The sequence below is a fragment of the Acinonyx jubatus genome, chromosome E2, assembly GCF_027475565.1.
Source record: "Acinonyx jubatus isolate Ajub_Pintada_27869175 chromosome E2, VMU_Ajub_asm_v1.0, whole genome shotgun sequence".
Classification (NCBI taxonomy): Eukaryota; Metazoa; Chordata; class Mammalia; order Carnivora; family Felidae; genus Acinonyx; species Acinonyx jubatus.
In genome coordinates this window covers 60,377,322-60,393,472 of record NC_069396.1, presented here as the reverse complement: position 1 = coordinate 60,393,472, position 16,151 = coordinate 60,377,322, and the positions used below count along the sequence as shown (strand labels likewise).

The following is a 16,151-nucleotide window of genomic DNA, read 5'->3' as shown; positions in this document are numbered from 1 at the left end:
GGTCCCCACAGACCAAAACACATGCCAGAAGTGTGGGCAGCTCCTCAGAACACTGCCATCCCCACTCCAGTTCCTGGAGCCACACAAGGACAGACATTGGCACAGGTGGGTGAGGCTGCCCCAAAAGCAGACAGATTTATTGGAGCCATAGCCAGGAGATCAACGGTTGGACTTGGCCACACGTTCCAGCTCATCCTTCTTCTTGATAGCATAGGAATTGGAAGAGCCCTGCAAGGAAGTAGATGGTTAGTTTGGAATGTTGGAAGAGCCTTTTCTTGAACTGACCCCCCACCCCAGTGTCCTCACTCACCTTGGCTGCATTGATGAGCTCATCTGCTAGGCACTCAGCAATGGTCTTGATGTTCCGGAAGGCGGCCTCACGGGCACCTGTGCACAGCAGCCAGATGGCCTAGGGAGCACGGGGGTCAGTTAAGCCTGGGGGCAGGGGTGCCCCAAAGCAGATACGACCACTGTCCTCCAGTACACTCTGTGATCCTAACAAATGTCAGTTACCATGTTGCCATCCACTGGCCCACTGAGTCAAGACACAGCAGGAGCCCACAGGCTGCCCAGGTGGCCTGCTGCCTATCTGGGATCAGACCAAGGGCCACAAAAACAAGCGTAGACACAAAAGCTCCTGATTACAGGAGATTTGAAACCCACCACCCCAGGGAAATGCAATGCAGTGTGTGCTCTTGACCTGGACCTCCGATTAAAAATGGACAGCTATTATAGGGGCACCTGGGTGGCTCAGCTGGATAAGCATCTGACTTCGGCTCACAGTTCATGAATACAAGCCCCACAACGGGCTTTCTGCTATCAGCGCAGAGCCCAGCTTGGGATCCTGTCTCCCCTTCTCTGCTCCTCCCCCACTCGTGCATGTACTCTCACAAAAACAAAGAAACATTAAAACAGGCACCTGGGTGGCTCAGTTGGGTAAGCGTCCAACTTCAGCTCAGACTATGTTGTCACAGTTTGTGAATTAGAGCCCTGCATCAGGCTCTCTGCTGTCAGCACAGAGCCAGTTTCCAACCCTGTGTACCCCTCTCTGCCCCTTTCTCCCCCATCTCTCTCTAAAATAAACATTAGGGTCACCTGGGTGGCTCAGGCATCCGACTTTGGCTCAGGTCATTACCTCAGTTTGTGAGTTAAAGCTCCACAAAGGGCTCTGTACTGACAGCTCAGAGCCTGGAGCCTGCTTCAGATTCTGTCTCCTCTGTCTGCACTGCCCCCTGCTCCCCCCACCCCTCCCCCGCCGCTGACTCGTGCATGCTCTAAAATAAACATTAAAAAAAAATTAAAATACACGAACATTAAAAAATAAACATTAAAAAAAAGAAAGTAAACAGACAACTGTAAGGTATGCTAGGGACAGCTGCAGTGATGGGATGATCAGATAATTCTACCACTGTTAAACTCCTTGAGGATGATGGTGGGGACAGAATATCCTTGTTCCTAGGAGACATCCACTGAAGTGTTAAGGGGAAAATGTTTACAATGCCTGCAACTGATTCTCAAATGGTCTGTGAAAAAATATATACCCACACATGGTATGTAAAAATACACTCAAATGAAACTGTGCCTCAGGCAACTGTTGCTCAGGGAAGGGGCCAGAGCTAGAATCTGCCATCAGAGGGATGGAAATGCAGGAAGGCTTCCTGGAGGAAAGGCCACTTTGAGTAAAACACACAGGCAGAACAAACCTTCCCACTTGCCAATCTGCCCCAGGCAGAACCACACCGGAGCCCAGTGGTGTTCCCATCAATCCATATGTGCCTAAAGCCCCAGGCCCACCTGATTCACACGGCGCAGGGGGGACACATCGACAGCCTGACGCCTCACTGTTCCAGCTCGTCCAATGCGGGTTGAGTCCTCCCGGGGACCGCTGTTAATAATCGCATTCACCAAGACCTGCAGGGGGTTCTAAGAGAAGGCAGCCATGAACCTGACACCCAACCTAGGTCCCTCCCCGTGTTCTCACTCCTAAAACTTGGCAGACCCCGGCATGTTTGTCATGGGGTAGCTGTTGGGCTTATGGTGTACTAAGGGCACTCTCTGCCTCATCAGGCCTCAGAGCCCTACCTCACCAGTGAGCAGATGGATGATCTCGAAGGCATGCTTAACAATGCGCACGGTCATGAGCTTCTTGCCATTGTTACGGCCATGCATCATCATTGAGTTGGTGAGGCGCTCCACGATGGGGCACTGTGCCTTGCGGAAGCGCTTGGCTGCGTAGCGTCCTGCACTGTGGGGCAGATACTTGGCATACTTCTCCTTCACCGCAATGTAATCCTAGGGCAGCAGGGAGAGAGGATGGAGGGATCATGGTCAGGAGCAGGAAGGCCAGGAACCAGAAGGACTGAGCACCACCTCTGGGGGCTTGACTGTGAGGCCTGTGTGCCACAAAACAATAAATCCCCAAAAAGTAACTTTACCAAGTCACTAAAAAGAGTGTTTCCCTTATAATAGGAGGAAGGAAGATGGAAAACCAAGATTACAGCTCATGATCTCATTAAAAAAATTTTTTTTTACATTTATTAATTTTTGAGACAGAGCACAAGTGGGGGAGGGGCAGAGAGAGAAGGAGACACAGAATCTGAAGCAGGCTCCAGGCTCTGAGCTGACAGCACAGAGCCCAATGCGGGGCTCGAACTCACAAACTGTGAGATCATGACCTGAGCCGAAGTCAGACACCTAACCGACTGAGCTATCCAGGTGCCCCTCATGATCTCATTTTAAGGTGCTCCTTGGGGTGCCTGGGTGACTCGGTCGGTTAAGCTTCTGATTTCAGCTCAGGTCATGATCTCATGGTTCGTGAGTTTGAGCCCCATGCTGGGCTCTGTGCTGACAGCTCAGAGCCTGGAGACCACTTCGAATTCTGTGTCTCCCTCTCTCTCAGTCCCTGCCCCACTTGCACTCTGTCTCTCCCAAATATAAAAGTAAACATTAAATAAAGTGCTCCGCAAACTTTGCAGCATAGACATTTTAAATCAGAACATTCTTTGTGTAAGGGCTGCCCCACACACTGCAGGATGTTTAGCAGCATCCAGTATGCTAGTAACACCCTTCTCAGTTTCAACACCCAAAAATGTAAGCCAACATTGCCATCTGTCTCCTAAAGGAGGTGGGGGGAAATCACTCCAGAGAACTACTGTTTTAAAACAATTATTTGGGGCACCTGGGTGGCTCAGTCAGTTAAGCGTCCTACGTCAGCTCAGGTCACGAACTCATGGTTCACCAGTTGGAGCCCGTGTCGGGCTCTGTGCTGACAGCTCAGAGCCTGGAGTCTGCTTTGGATTCTGTGTCTCCCTCTCTCTACCACCTTCCCCACTCTCTCTAAACACACACACAATTATTCGTCAATCTCTCCTATATACACATGTATCATTTCTAAAGAAAATGTCTAGAAAACACCAAAACGTTCAGGGGTGTTGGAATCAGAGGAACTACATGTACATGAAGACGACTATTGTCAATTGTTCCGCTATGAAATACACCCAAAGATCATTCCATCACTTACACTCGCAACACATATCTACCACATATGACCCACAAAGACTAAAATATTTGCTATCTAGCCCTCGCAGAACAAAGAAATGAAGGAAAACAGAACTACAAAATATCCGGGGTGAAAAACAGGACCGAATCCTCCATGAGGCACAGTGCCCAGATTCCATGATATGTATGGAAACAACAAAAAATGTTTTCGTTTCTTTTAAAATGAAAAAGGAATAAAAACAATCCAAACCGTATTTGCCTTTATACCAATGAAATTACAAAATGTAATTTCTTTTTAACAAAAGGCCCACAAAAGTCCTAATGAGGCCCAGCGTAAAACAATATAGGGGTTAAGACAAACTGGGAGGACCCCCACTGATTTCCTGATTTCAAAACCTACTACAAAACTACAATGATCAAGACAGTGTGGTACTGGCTTAAGGATAGATTTACAGAACAGAAAAGAATTGAGTCCAAAAATAAACCCGTATCATATAGCTAGGCTCAACTTATTTTCAATGATACTAAAACCAATAGGGGAAACATTCTTTTCAACATATGGTGGCATTCAGACAAACTTCTTATAATGTATAAAAGATTTAACTTAAGACAACTTATAGCCTAAATTTGCTAAGTAAAATGCACAAAACTCTAAAAACAAAAACCAAATAGTGTTGGGACAACTGGATTTTCACATGCAAAATAATGATCCAAAAACAAACAAAAAACCCCAAAACACCCACACAAAAACTCTGTGGGATGTGATGTGACCTCTGAGAAAGGAACCATCTTGTGTACAGATGAAAAGAACACAAGGAAAAAATGGACATGTAGGTGTGATGGTCCAGGGAGCCCTCCTTTACCTGTCAGGTTTTCAACTTTACAGCTACAAGTTTCCAGGGACCCCTCCTGAAAGAATCCGTGTGTGCCCCAAAACCCAACTGGGTAGCACAACCACCACACAGCCCCCTCACCTGCAAGGAAATGTCATTGATCTGCACATCATCGGTGCTCCATTTCCCAAAGAGCTTGATGTCAGGGGTCTCCGCCACTGCAGGTGCAGCTGTCTCCCACTCCGTCATCCTAGGAACAGACTGTCAGAGCCCAAGCACACCCACCACTGTGAGACTAACCCACAACCTGTACGTTGGGAAGTTATGTGGAACCAAGAAAGGCTGTAAACATCCGGGTCCATCTTTCTGAGTCTTAGAAGAACCAGTTAGCTGTCAGCAAGAACAGCTGTCTCTCACCAGGGAGAGCTGGTGGCAGGCCTGGGTCAACAGCTACTGCGCGGGCCGTATGGAGACAGTAGATGCCAAATACCGTAACACTGCACCCGCTCAAGTTCAAATCCCAGCCACGTCATTAACGAACTCTGCCACGCTAGGAGTGTCAAACTAATTTAGACTCTGCTCCCTCTTCCATAAAATAGAACCGTTTATCTGTCATCAAGATCACTACACGAATTCCGTGCATAATCAAAGCAAATACCGCTCGTGTCCGACACCAAGGGGGCATTTGGCAAGCACCAAGGGGCTGCTACTAAAGAGAAAACCGTGTATATGCCACAAAGTGCATCACGCATATAAAAATAACAGCAACGTCCTATTTCAAAGTATGCCTGCAGGGGCCAAACCACTACATCCGACCCCTGCTGCAGGGTAAAGCTACGGAGGTAGCGGAACGCCAAAGAAAGAATAACTTTCCTTCGCCTCCCCGTTTTCTCAGCACATTTTCCAGAGAAAGGAAAGAGCCCACCCCCCAGGGAAGCCCCGGGCCTCGAGGATCGATGAGGACTCCCCAAAAGATCCTGAATCGTCCCTCGGACCCCTAACCCCGCAGCCGCCTCACCTGAGGGCGCAGCCGGGGAGTCACAATCGCACGGCGTGCACCACGCGCTGCCCTGGCACAGACAGGAAGAGAGCGCGAGTCGCGGGCCGACGCTTTTAACTAAGGTGAAAACTTCCGGGTCAGCGGGGACAATGCGTGCGCAAAACGACACGGTTTGTTCAAGGGCCAATCCGGAACAAGAATGTGAAACCGCCTGCTGGGCCAAAGGAAAGCCGTAAATCCTTTGCGCACGCGCACTTGCAGAAGCGGCCCCATAAGCGTGCCTGGCGGCTGTTCTAACCTTCAGTACTTTCCTTCTTGGGGCGGGTGGGGGGGGGGGGGAAGGAGGGGCTTGCACAAGCTCAGAGAATTCTCTGAGGCCAAGCCGCCATGTCTAGTGACGGCGGAAGTCAGGCTCGCGCTCTCCACCGTGTTCCGCCGCGGGCTCCACGCCCCACCTGCCGCCGGTTTTGAGTAGGGCATCCAGTTCGGTACTCCTCTCGCTCCTCGTCCAGGTTACAGTCGCTTCACAGGCACGCGCTCGCTGTAGGCTCGGGAAGGAAGAGTGAGCCTGGTGGTCACGCTTGCCCTCCGCTGGTCCTGCCCCCCCCCCCCCCCACGTGCATGCGCGAGCCCCTCTCCCAGGTCGGCCTCCCCCACGCTTGCACGCCCGGGGTTGTTGCGGGCCTGAGCCTCCCAGAGGAGACCCTTTCCGGTTTGACCTCTCTTCACCCCATGCCAGAGTACCCCCATCATTTCTCTTCGACCCCTGCAGCTCCAGCCGCCTCTTCATAGCTTGAGGGTAGGGGAGGAGCTCCGGACGTGGGACCAGGTGCTGTGCCCAGCAGGTGGCTTGGGGGGCAAACCCCACTGTTTGATGCATCTCGGCCATGCGTTGATGCGAGATCAATGGACGGGTGCAGGGGGGTCGGCACGGGTAGTGGGTGCCCCACCCTTGACCATGTGGCCAACTCGAAGATCTTGTGCCGGTCCTACACATCCCCCTCCTGTTTGTCGCCTCCTAAACCTAGACCCTGGAGTCTAGCTGGGACGTGGACTTGTTTTGGTTGGCTTGCCAGAGGCAGCGAACACTGTGGTTGCTCACCCAAGCTGGCTGGTGAGAGGATAATGGGGCAGCATGGAGCTCCTTACCTCCTGATGAGGTCTCTGCCTCCAAGGGGATGTTCCCTCTAGCCAGACCCCAAAGGGCCCAGCCACTTGACCGAAGGGGTCCTGCATAGATAGATCTCCAGTGACCCACTTGCCCACCACCCTGTGAGCAAGCTTATAGTATGGGCTTAGTAGCTGTTTGTTTACCGATTGTAAGGGCCTGCCCCTGCCCCTACCCCAATTTCGGGAGTGTTTTAGACCAGAGACTCTGGGCCTCCTTGGACTGTTGCCAGTCACAGTTCATGCCATTGTTCAGAAGGACATACCCTGAAGGTGGCCTAAGCAGGGGGTTAGATCCCAGGCTGCAAGGGGGCACCAATATCCCGAGCCCCTGCAGCCTCTGACCCTTGTCGCTTCCCTGTCCTGGTGCGTGCAAACAACAGCCTTGGGCCTACCACTGGGGTCTGTGGGGGATGAGGAGGGGATAAGTGAACTCCTACCTGGTCCTGGCAGAATACTTTGTGATCCTTAGGGGCCCTACCTCGTCCTGCGGTTAGGGTTTCTGGGGAGGTGCTAGCTGGGGAAAACAGGGAAGCTGAGAAGCAGAGGCACCAGTTACCCTTGCACTCAGCAGGATCCAGAGGGAGGCTCCCAGCCGTGCCCCTTTCTCCTCAGAAGCTGAGAAGGCACCACCCCCTAAACCTCAGTTTCCCCCTTCAGCATAGAAATGAGAACAGAATCAGACAAGGCCAGTTTGGATCCTGTGCCCTGGGCTGCTGGTGGTTACTTGATAATGGATGTCTGTATAGAACTTGAAAGAGTGTCCTGCTGTGCATTGGAGAGCAGGAGGGAGGTCTTGCCATAAAACCCCATGGGGTGGGAAATAGCAGGGGGGATGGTCACCTTTAGCATAGCTAAAATTCACAAGAGTCCCTGAGACTGACTCCAGTGAACTGCATTGGGCCTTTAGGAGAGACCCAAGGTGGAGCCAAGACTCCTGGCAGAGGACAGAGATGTGCTATCCCCTTTCAGGTAAGGGGTCTGTGTAAAGGGCGTGGCAGGTGACCAGACAACTTTCCTAGGATGCAGGCTCGGTCTGTGACTTTGGCACAAGCCCCAGTCCAGTGACCTGACAATTTGAGGGAGTTGGGTTCCTCATGTGGGACTCCCACTTCCTCTCTAGTAACCTGCATGACCAGGGTTCTCACTCCTGAAGCTCTGTGTATGTGACCAGTGAATGTAGTGAGGTGCTTTCCTGGTGCTGCTCCCAGCATTAGCCCTGGGGTGTGGGTCAGTGCACTTAGGCAGCAGAGTTCTATAAAAATGGGGAGGGCATGCAGATCTTCCACAGACCCTGTAGCTAGCCCCCATCTAGACACACCCCCAATGCCAGTACCCACCTTCAATTGGGGCTCCAACCCCCTGAGTGCAAGCAGACTCATGCCTGCCTCAACAGCAATAAGGCCTTTGTGTGGTGGGCAGAAACCGGATAATTCATTCTGAGGAGAGGCCCTTTTTGTGGAGCCAGAGCAGAACTTTTTTTTGCAAGAGCTTGAAGCTCCTTCAACAACAGTGCACCCATGGGCATGAGAAGTCCCAATTTTCATAATCCTCATCGAGCACCAGAGGACCCGGCAGTGAGAAGCCCCAGGGAGTGCACGGGGCCTTTGGTTATTGGTGGAAACGGCTCACTCACTGGGGCACCCACATAGCCAGCGGTTGCACTCCTTCGTGTGCGGCAACTGTGGGCAAGTCCTTCGTGTGTACCTGGGTAGGCACGTGGGCAGCGGCCCTCCAAGTGCTCCTCAGTGACTGCTCCATCCATCATCCTTCAGCATGGTAGGTTCCACACAGGACTCCATACCGAGCCCTGACTTTGTCCCTGGACAGGGAGACAGAAGACCCTGAGTCAGAGCATTCAATGTCCAGATACCCAGAGCATCAAGAAAGGGAGTGGGATAGGCCCAGTGCCCCCTGAGACACACACACACAGCATGAGCAGAAAGTTGGGACAGCCAGGATGGGTTGCTGGATGCCATACGTGAGGTGAATCAGCTCAATAAAATTAGATGTGTTTATGTGAGGCAGGAGCCACGAGATAACGAGCAGAAGATGAGGGTGACATAAATGGGTGGGGAGGCCTCACCAGCCCATCCTGAGCAAGCAGGGTTAGCGTCACCTTTGGAGCTGGGGGTTCTCAAATGGGGCACATATTAGAATCAACTGTGGAGTTTTGACACACATGCTCGAGCCCCAACCCAGAGGTTCCAGCGATTTCATTGGTCTAGAGAATAGCCCGCTCACCCAGGCTTTTCAGAGCTACCCACGTGTCTCCCACCCCCAACTCTTCTTCCCCTAGCGAGGCTGCAAATGGCAGATCGTTTCTGGGTCCCGAACTCCCAGAAGTCTGACTGGAAGCAAGGGCTATCAAACACCCGCTTGGCTCGGACAGGCGGCACTGCTCGTTTGTCTGGGCCGCCGTTTCCTGGGCGACCACGCAAGTTCACGCCTCGCCTACTGGGTGTGGATGGCCGCGGTTGCCATGACAGCTGGGAGTCCTGGGGTTGGACAGCCGGGGCGGCGGAACTACGTTTCCCTACAGCCCCCGCGAGGGCTCCGGCTCTCCGGCGGAGGCACAGTGCCGCGACGGCCCGTAGGAAGAGGGAAGAAGGCTTCGTGCTGCGTGCGAGGCGGGGACCAGGGCATCCGTGCGGGCCGCCCCCCAAGCTGGTATGTGGCGTTCGGCGCGTACCCGCGACCCCAGCTTGCGAGGCGGGCTCCTCCGGGCGCTCAGCGCGGCCGCCGCCCCCTGCTCCCTGCACACCCTGGCGTGTAGGTCTCCCGGCAGAGGCCGCGCGTTTCCGGTCCGCTAGCCCAGGGTCCGGGCTGGCCACTGCAGGTGCGGCCTTCAGTTCCGGCGGCGGGGCGGCCCTAGTTCTGGCTCCCGCGTGTCCAATCTTGAGTGTGGAGACTGAGGCCCACGTGAGAGGCACCAGGCCCAGGACCCGTCGTCGCGACTCTCAAAATCAAGCCCATATCCTCCGCTTGGCCGACGCGGCCTCCCGACTGCCTCCAGTCCAGCCTCCCGGCCTTTGCGCTTGCCGTTTCCCTTTACTTGTCCCCAGACACAGCGGCTCCTCTTCCTCCTTCAGTCCCAGTTAAGTGTCCCTTCCTCAAAGAGACCTAAGAAGCCATTCTTTCCTACGTACTGGCGCTACCCCGCGTTTGTTCTTTTTCACCTCACTAATTTAATTTTCCTCCATGTTCATTCACGCCCTGTAAGGATCCCCCGGTTGGCTCCGCCGCATCCACCGACCCAGACACGGTAGATGGCCTGAGAGTGCTGAAACTTCCGTGTCCTCCAGGGCCAGGGCCAGGAAGATGGAGGCACCGTGGGGAGGACAGGCACAGAACGGAGTTTTGTCCGCACTCGGGGCACTCCTGCCCTATGGGGTCATGCACTGCGTGTACAGTGTAGAATAGGGCAGATGGTTATCAGCCTCAGTGGGCTGTGCCCAAGCTCTGAGGAAGGTCACCCCCACTAACCTTTTTCCGGTGTGCTGTTGTCATGTTCTTCAGGGCTCAGCCTGGGACACGTTCATCTCTCAGCCCCCTGTTTGCCCCAAGGTGGCTGCTTTGTGCCCTGGTCCCATCCACCAGCAGCCCCGGAAACCCATAGAAAGACTGGGTGAGCACTCAGGGTGCAGGGCATGCTCATCCAGGGCAGATGGGAGGTCACTGGGACAGCTGCAGTGCAGGGTTGGGGACAGGCTCCCGGGAGCCCTTGCCGAGCTCAGCCTCAGTTGTCAGGTCTGTGACTGGAAGGAAGGTCATCCAGGGACAAGTAGGGCAGTTTAAAAGTGTAGACTGGGAGCAGGGCAAGAGAGGCAGGGAGACTCTTCCCTGGTCTGCAACTTCCATCTGCCGTCTAGTGCTGGGAGGCAGGTTTCTGTCACCGTAGATGAACAGAGGAAGATACCTATGGGAGCAGGGTGTCTGCGGACAGTTCTGGAGATGCCCTGGGTACATGGCTAATGGATGACTCTTGGTCCCCACATCCTGTAAGTTTGGGGTGCCTTCCTGCTAGGTGGGAGCTGCTCCTTTTTCCTGGGACCACCCAGTCTTACCTGATCCTCTGCATCACCACGGATCAGGAGAGCTCCCACACATAACCCACTCATCCTATGAAGGGTGCTGGACCAGTCTCCATATTAATATTCTGTGGCTGTTATAATAAATTATTACCAATTAGGTGGCTTAAAACAAGAGAAATTTATTCTCAGTTTTGGAGGCCAGAAGTCTGAAATAAAGATGTCAGCAGGGCTCCACTCTTAAGGCTCTGAGGTGGAAACCATCCCATGCAACTGTCCTGGCACCTGGTGGGTCCATTTGTAACTTGGGTCATGGCGCCAACACTCAATCTTGGCCTTCTCTTCTCTCTGTCTCTCTCTTATAAGGATTCTTATTTTTGGATTTAGGACCCACCCAGGGAGTTCAGGATGATCTCATCTCAAGATCCTTAACTACATGTGCAAAACTCCTTTCCCAGCTAAGGTACTTTCACAGGTTCTGGGGGTTAGGGTATGGATGTATCTTTTGGGGGGGGGGGGACCATTCAGTCCACTACAGCTTTCTTCAGTGGCATCTGTCCAGTCCTGAGTGACCTGACACTCCAGACCACCCATCCCGTGGCCTGTCCACTGATTCCTTGGTGATTGGCTGTCTCCAGTTGGCCAGGCTGTCCCAGATGTGTTCTTCAACCCTGGTGGGTCCTTGGGCTCTGGGTCCCTAAGGTTCCAGGAGGTCATGTAGAATGCTGGCCTGGGGACCTGCTCTGGCTGCCAGCTATTGTGCAAACCAGGGTATGAGGCCAGCAGCCATGACCCTGTAGGGAAGCATTTACTGGAAGCCCTGGGGCGGAGGCATGGCAGGCACCCAGGTCCCACTCACTGTCCTTCACACCTGGAATGCAGTGACCTGGTGTCCTGTCAGAGAGACCTGGATCCTGGCTAAGAGGCTTCCAGGATGTACATTTGTGGAAGCCCTGGTTCCTCCCCAGGGATGATACACAGAAACCTGAGTGCCTTCCCTCCTGCTGCATGGCGCTCACTGTGGGGCCCTCCTCTTCTCTGTGAGGGGCCAGAGTTCGCTCTGGAGTGACAGCTGTATGAGGAAGAGAGGAGTGATAGTCCCCACATCCGTGCTTATGGCTTCCCCCACAATTCTGTAGTTGGCCCCCTGCAAGGTCAGCCTGATCTTTGGGAGGCTGACCAGGGAACTCTGCAGAACTTTAGGTGCCTAGAGGCAGAGGCTGAGGGGGTGCAGAGGACACTGGGGAGGTGGGTGGGATGGGCCTACTTTTCACAGCTCTCTGTGACTGGCATTCACCCACCAGAGGTCGAAGCCCATGCCTGTAAGAGGCAGAAGCTGAATGCTGTGCGTGGCAGTGGGAGCCAGTGGCTAAACTGAGTGTGGAGGACACGGCTCCATGGTCAGACAGAGCGGGGCACACCCTGTGTCCTGCCCTTGCCAAGTCACAGCTTCCCACCTGTAAATCAGTGCTGGCAGTGCCCAGGGGCTTGAGACACCATAAAGCATCACCCCGTGCTCCAGCTTGTGGCCCATCACGCACAGCAGATGTGTCTAGCTTCCCATGAAGAGTTTTCTTGAAATGAGTGGATTAAGAGACCCTTGGCTGAAGAAAAGTATGGGCCTGGGGAGAATGCAGAGGTTCAGCCTCTGATGTGAAAACTGCTTGGTGTGCAGTCAGCGTGGCCAGTGGGAGAAGTTTTTATTTTATCTATCTATCTATCTATCTATCTATCTATCTATTTTCAAATTTAACCATGCATCCTGTATATATGTTTTTTACCATTTAATTTAATTTTAAAATTTACATTCAAGTTACTTAGCATATAGTGCAGCAATGATTTCAGGAGTAGATTCCTTAATGCCCCTGACCCATTTAGCCCACCTCCCCTCCCACAACCTCTCCAGTAACCCTCTGTTCTCCATATTTAAGAGTCTCTTGTGTTATGTCTCCCTCCCTGTTTTTGTATTATTTTTGCTTTCCTTCCCTTATGTTCATCTGTCTTGTGTCTTAAAGTCCTCATATGAGTGAAGTCATATATTTGGCTTTCTCTGACTAATCCACGTAGTTGCAAATGGCAAAATTTCATGCTTTTTGATTGCCAAATAATACTCCATTGTATATGTATACCACATCTTTATCCATTCATCAGTCGATGGACATTTGGGCTCTTTCCATACTTTGGCTATTGTTGATATTGCTGCTATAAACATTGGGGTGCATGTGCCCCTTTGAAACAGCACATCTATATATTGGATAAATACATAGTAGTGCAATTGCTGGGTTGTAGGGGAGTTCTATTTTCAATTTCCTGAGGGACCTCCATACTGTTTTCCAGAGTGGCTGCACCAGCTTGCATTGCCACCAACAATGCAAAAGAGGTCCTCTTTCTCCGCATCCTCGCCAACATCTGTTGTTGCCTAAGTTGTTAATGCTAGCCATTCTGACAGGTGTAAGATGGTATCTCATTGTGGTTTTGCTTTGTATTTCCCTAATGATGAGTGATGTTGGGCATTTTTTCATGTGTCAGTTGGCCATCTGGGGATCTTCTTTGGAGAAGTGTCCATTCATGTCTTTTGCCCATTTCTTCACTAGATTATTTGTTTTTTGGGTGTTGAGTTTGATAAGTTCTTTATAGATTTTGGATACTAACCCTTTATCTGATGTCATTTGCAAATATCTTCTCCCATTCTGTTGGTTGCCTTTTCGTTTTGCTCTTTTTCCTTCATTGTGCAGAAGCTTTTTATTTTGATGAGGTCCCAATAATTCATTTTTGCTTTTGTTTCCCTTGCCCCTGGAGACGTGTTGAGTAAGAAGTTCCTGTGGCCGAGGTCACAAAGGTTGTTGTCTGTTTTCTTCTCTAGGATTTTGATGGCTTCCTGTCTTATGTTTAGGTCTTTCACCCATTTTGAGTTTATTTGTCTGTATCGTGTAAGAAAGTGGTCCATGTTCATTCTTCTGCATGTCGCTGTCCGGTTTTCCCAGCACCATTTGCTGAAGAGACTGTTTTACTCCATTGGATATTCTTTCCTGCTTTGTCAAAGATTAGTTGGCCATCCGTTTGTGGGTCCATTTCTGGGTTCTCTATTCTGTTCCATTGATCTGAGTGTCTGTTTTTGTGCCAGTACCATACTGTCTTGATGACTACAGCTTTGTAATACAGCTTGAAGTCCGTATATTTCATTTTTACCTAACACTTTTGAAGACCTTGCTTTTCTCATTACAAAAGCATTGTTTAAAACACACAAACACGTACCTCTGTCCCATGCATTACTGTGCCTGTGGCCCGAGCTCAGATGACATCCTGGATGCCGCAGAATGGACTCACCCAGGCAGACACCTGGGCACACCAAAGGCAGGAATATTTATGCTCGGGTATATTCTGTTGTTTTGTTTTGTTTTGTTTTTGAAGTATAGTTCATATAATATAAATGAACCATTTTGAAGTGTACAATTCACTTTGGTTTTTAGTATAATTTTTAGTTTTTAATATATTTGCTATGTTGTGCAACAATCACCATTGTCTAATTCCTGAACATTTCCAGCACCCCAAAATGAAATTGCATACTCATTAAGCAGTTACCCCCCCCATACTTCCTTCCCTCAGCCCTTGGCAATTACCAATACAGTCTTTGTCTCTGGATTTGCCTATTCTGGATTTTTCACATACATGGAATTGTGCAGTGTGGTCTTTTTGTGTCTGGCTTCTTTCACTGAGCTTACTGTTTTCTGAGGTCCAATCAAGTATTAGTATTTCATTCCATTTTATTGCTGAGTAATACTTCCTTGTATGAACAGACCACATCTTGTTTATCCATTCTTCAGGTGATGGACATTTGAGTTATTACTACCTTTGGGCTATTATATAAAAAATGCTGTAGTGAACATTTGTGTACAAATTTTTGCTTGAATAGTGGTTTTCACTTCTCTTGGATAAATATTTAGGAGTGGGATTGCTGTGTCATGTGCTAACTCCATGTTTAACCTTTTGGGGAATTGCCAGGCTGTTTTCTACAGTAGCTAGCTCCATCGTTTTCCATTCCCACCAGCTGTGTGGGAGTACATTGTGCAATTGCCTTTTTTTCTTCCAGCTCTTTCTGCCTATCTGTCCTCATTAGGACAAAGTCTGAGTGTGGTGAGTTAGCTGGAAGAGGCTGATCAGTCCACCCACACTGGGTCCACACAACCCAACAGTTTTGTCAATCCCAGTGTACAGTGATACTTTTTGAAACCTGGACCCCCAATGTGTCTGTTATTTGCACAGCAAGCCGCTCATTCTAGAGAAAGCTCCTCCCTTGACCTTCCCCAGGCAGGCCATCAGGACCCTGCAGGAGTCATGGCCACTGAGCCTGGCTCCATCAGCCCTGGGCATGGTGTCTGTTGCAGGTTAGATTCATATCCATCTGTTGTTGGGATGGTCAGCACTGGAGGGCAGAAGGAACCCACAACTGCTGTTCTTGGAGAGCTGCAGACAGGCAGAAACCCAGTAACAGGGTGGGATAGCAGCCACTTCCCACCTGGAAAGAATATCTGTGGACTCAAATCCATAGGTGCTTGGGAAAGAGATGTTTCTCTCTCAGCCTCCCACTGGCTCCCATGGTGACAGATCACTCTGTTAGGGCCCCATGGACAGTCTGGCACTGGGGGACAACATGCTTGCCCAGTGGCACCCAAATGTCCTCAAACTTGCTTGAAGTCCCTCATTTTGGGGCTCTGAGCACCTCTGCTTGGGTCTCAATCTCCAGGTGGTTAAATTGTCAGTTGGAGAAACCAAGGCACAAAGTGGTAGTTGCCACAATGGGGAAGGTGTTGGATTTCCAAGGAATTAGCCCTGATCAGTACCACCCATGGGAGAGGGAACCAGCAAGGATCAATATCCTTATGGGTCTGAATGTGGCCCCATGAAACCTTAGTCAACCCAGATGCTAAGTGGCTTTGAGATTCAGATGGAGAAAGGTAGCCTCATCTGTCCTGGGTCTAAGGCCAGTCTCACACAGGCCTGGAGGCTACAGGAGGTTTGGCAGTTATCACATGTGACCTGAGTGAGGACTGTCCTTATTGCCATCTTTGTTTCTTTGGAGAATGCGCCAGACCATTGACTTGCTGAACATGTGACCATACAAACCACCCTTAATATGGGCCCTTCCACTTCCCATGCTCCATTGATGGCCCAGCTGCTTCTGTGACCCCTCAAGATCTGTGGAATGTGTCAAACTCTGTATTTTTACCTTTTATGTACATAATTTTCACTCCAAAACATTTTCCTCCAGATCACTGACTGTCAACAAATCTTTCCCATTGTGGTTGTGATGTCCAAGGGCAAAATAATCCACCAGAGACTGTTGGGAGCAGCATCCTGAAAAGAACCACATCTGGTTACTCTGAAGTGTCCTTGGCTGAAAACGTGTAGAGAGATTTGGTTAAATGCTTCCTGATTCTTTTTAGTTCCAAGCCAACTTATTTCAGGTCACTGGTGCCCCTGGGCACCTGCTTTTTAGAAATTAGCAAAAATGACGGAAAAGCAACAGTCGGTCAAGGAAGAGTTGGTGAAAACAGTTTTATCAAATAGACTCAAATTTCTGGAACTTTTGATAAAGGAATATCTATCTGCCTTCCACAGAAA

At 50.7% G+C, this 16,151-nt stretch overlaps 1 protein-coding gene across 2 annotated transcripts; it reads right to left on the bottom strand.

Annotated features, from left to right (window-relative positions):
* Positions 1–106: 106 nt before the first annotated feature.
* RPS5 (ribosomal protein S5) lies at positions 107–5,506 on the bottom strand. 2 transcript variants are annotated; one of them, XM_027037587.2, is made up of 6 exons: positions 5,350–5,506; positions 4,473–4,581; positions 2,083–2,292; positions 1,795–1,923; positions 311–409; positions 107–228 (listed from the first exon to the last, which is right to left on the bottom strand). In XM_027037587.2, exons 2-6 carry the CDS (start codon positions 4,578–4,580, stop codon positions 160–162), a joined length of 615 nt encoding a protein of 204 aa, XP_026893388.1. In that variant the 5' UTR covers position 4,581; positions 5,350–5,506; the 3' UTR covers positions 107–159. The 2 variants fall into 2 exon arrangements, with proteins under 2 accessions (XP_026893388.1, XP_053067240.1); XM_053211265.1 differs by having other exon boundaries at positions 4,473–4,594; positions 5,362–5,505.
* Between the last annotated feature and the right edge of the window lie 10,645 nt (positions 5,507–16,151).